Genomic DNA, 2,745 nt, shown 5'->3' on the forward strand with positions numbered 1-2,745 from the left:
AAAACAGCACTTAATCAGATCATGTAGAGGGCCAAAGCTTAGAGTTTGCTTCTGGAATCTATTTTTCCAAAACTAAAAGAGTTTTGAAGAAGTGAAAGTAGGGGATCTTGTTGATGAGGAAAACAAAAACAGTTGTGGAAGTATTTTGTGGAAGTACAGCATGTGCAGTCATGTACAATATTGCTCAAGAGAAGGATAGGATGCATTATAAATGCACAAGTGACACAATTGTCAGATGACAAATGGAAGCTGGTGCAGTAATGCTGGAGACACTGCTATTAGGCTGAGGTGAGAGACTGTCTTGTTATTTACAAGAATTATGAAAATGTACTCCAAACCACACGGAAATGTGTTTGCCTGTTTTGTCTGCAGAGATGTTTACATTCATTTTTAGATATTATAAATATTCGATATTCACGTATGACAAGCTTTTTACTTATTTTCTCTTTATTGATTAACAGAACCAAATCTATTGTAGCTAATCTAACTTAGCCTATATTTAAGTTTTAAAACAGAACTTTTTTCAAAACTGAATCTTCAAGAAATTACTTTGAACCCTTGGGTTGAAATTACATACTGCTAAGCAATAATAATCTAGGAACAGTGATTGTGGTATTACTGATATTTATCATTAACAAACTTTATTTTTGTTGTCTGCTTGCAGGGACTCAACAGAATTTACAATGGATTCAGCAGATTTTGTATTTGACTCTAATTACATTGATTATGATAACGTCACCCTCTCTGGCAATTTCCCTTCTGAAGAAGTTTTTTTCCACGTCCACACCACCACATGTTTCACTGAGGTTCTTTGCCTGTTGTTGCTGGTGATCAACGTGATCATCTGTCTGCTGGGCCTGGGAGGAAATGGTGCGGTTATCTGGATTGCAGGGTTTGGCATGAAGAGGTCAGTCAATACTACCTGGTACCTGAGTCTGGCTGTATCTGACTTCATATTCTGCTCCTGTTTGCCTTTTAACATCGCCTACAGCGTCACATCGGACTGGATCTTCGGCCTCTTCATGTGCAAGTTCACTTCCTTTGTCATGTTCCTCAACATGTTCAGCAGCATCTTCCTCCTCGTCATCATCAGCGTGGATCGCTGCGTCGCCGTCATGTTTCCTGTTTGGGCACAGAATCACCGCACTACTGGAAAAGCATCTGTATTGATCGTACTCGCGTGGATTGCCTCTGCAGCTTTAAGTATCCCGTCTATCGTATACCGTGATGTCCAGAGTCACCTAGGTATAAACCATTGCATTAACAACTACAAATCCAGCCAGTACAGCCACAAATTCATTGCCGTGAGCCGCTTTATTTTTGGATTTGTCATCCCTTTCATCCTCATCATTGTTTGTTATACCATCATCATCCTCAGACTGAGAGCCACCCAGATGGCAAAGTCCAACAAACCGTTTAAGATCATGACGGCTCTCATTCTGACCTTCTTCCTGTGCTGGCTGCTGTACCACACGTTTGTGCTAATTGAACTAAACCAGACCTTCCACAAAGAGGCCATTATTCTCGGACTGAAAATTGGCACCGCTGTCGCCGCCGCAAACAGCTTCCTGAACCCTGTTTTGTACGTTTTCATGGGCAATGACTTTAGGAAGAAGTTCAGGAGCTCCATCTTATCAAAGATTGAGAATGCCATTGGAGAAGACGGTCGAATGATCAGCCGTTACCTGTCTCGCTCCAGCTCAGTGGATGCCAGGGCGTCCACTCATATCTAAAGAATAAACTGGAAGTAATATTTTTTCAGTTATTTTTTTTCAGTAGGGCTGTCAATTTAATGCATTCATTTAGTATAATTAATTTTAAACTAAACTAAAATAACACACTGAAGTGTGCCTCCTAACTGTAAATTCCATAATAAGGACAGTTATACACTGTAAAAAAAGAAAAAAAAATCAAACTTGTAAATACAAAAAAAAAAGATTATTGAATTATGTTTTACAAGAAAATACTATTTCAGTCTTTAAAATTTCATGTTTAATTCAATGTGTTACTTGCTTTTTCTTTGTAATTATTTGTAAAATTTACTAGCAACTTCTGGATGAAAATTTGTTTCAACACCAATTTTTTTGTGTGAAATATCTGAGCCAAAAGGCCTCAAACTTGACTACAAATGGTCAAAAAGCAAAAGAAACGTAAAAAAGCAAAAAGTAAATGTTGCATTACATCCATCTATATTTGATAAAATATGTACTTTTATACTTAAAAAAAAAAAAGTCACTTATCCATCTCTGATCTGAGCAATTTAAAGGGGTGGTTGACTGTTTTTTTTCTAGACTTGATTGTGTTTATGGGGTGCAGTCTAACGTGTTAATGCTTCGTTTGTTAAAAAAACCATTATTTTTCACATAATTTACCTTTATTCCACACCGCTCTGTCCCTTCTCCTCTGAACGCGCTGATCATTTCCTGCTTTTATGAAGCCCCTCCCTCGGAAATACACGATGGGCTCTGATTGGTTAGCTTTGGTTAGCAGTGTGTTGTGATTGGCTAAACTGCCTCTAGCGCGTGTCTAAACGTCCCGCCCCTCAACATAGCGGCATGTGCTCCGGTTGTATTGTAAACAATGACATCGTCTATACTGCTTATCAGTTTGAGCCCGATTGAGACGCAGAGGATATTAGTGAAGAGGATCGCGCAGAACCTGTGCAAGCACGGCTCTTAATGGTAGGCCTGTTTTTTGTTTGCTGTTTTTTCATACTTTTAGATACTCTGTTATTTAGCTACTGCT

The 2,745-nt window shown here is 38.7% G+C and overlaps 1 protein-coding gene across 1 annotated transcript; it reads left to right on the forward strand.

Annotated features, from left to right (window-relative positions):
• Positions 1-237: 237 nt before the first annotated feature.
• Positions 238-1,886, forward strand: LOC107654611 (chemokine-like receptor 1). Its single transcript, XM_016441764.1, has 2 exons — positions 238-288; positions 665-1,886. Exon 2 carries the CDS (start codon positions 684-686, stop codon positions 1,731-1,733), a length of 1,050 nt encoding a protein of 349 aa, XP_016297250.1. The 5' UTR covers positions 238-288; positions 665-683; the 3' UTR covers positions 1,734-1,886.
• Positions 1,887-2,745: the final 859 nt, after the last annotated feature.

This window comes from Sinocyclocheilus anshuiensis, unplaced genomic scaffold, assembly GCF_001515605.1.
Source record: "Sinocyclocheilus anshuiensis isolate Anshui unplaced genomic scaffold, SAMN03320099.WGS_v1.1 scaffold799, whole genome shotgun sequence".
Lineage (NCBI taxonomy): Eukaryota > Metazoa > Chordata > Actinopteri > Cypriniformes > Cyprinidae > Sinocyclocheilus > Sinocyclocheilus anshuiensis.

Excerpts from the sequence above, each read along its gene's own strand:
- LOC107654611 (XM_016441764.1), top strand. The coding sequence starts at position 684 with ATGGATTCAGCAGATTTTGTATTTGACTCTAATTACATTGATTATGAT.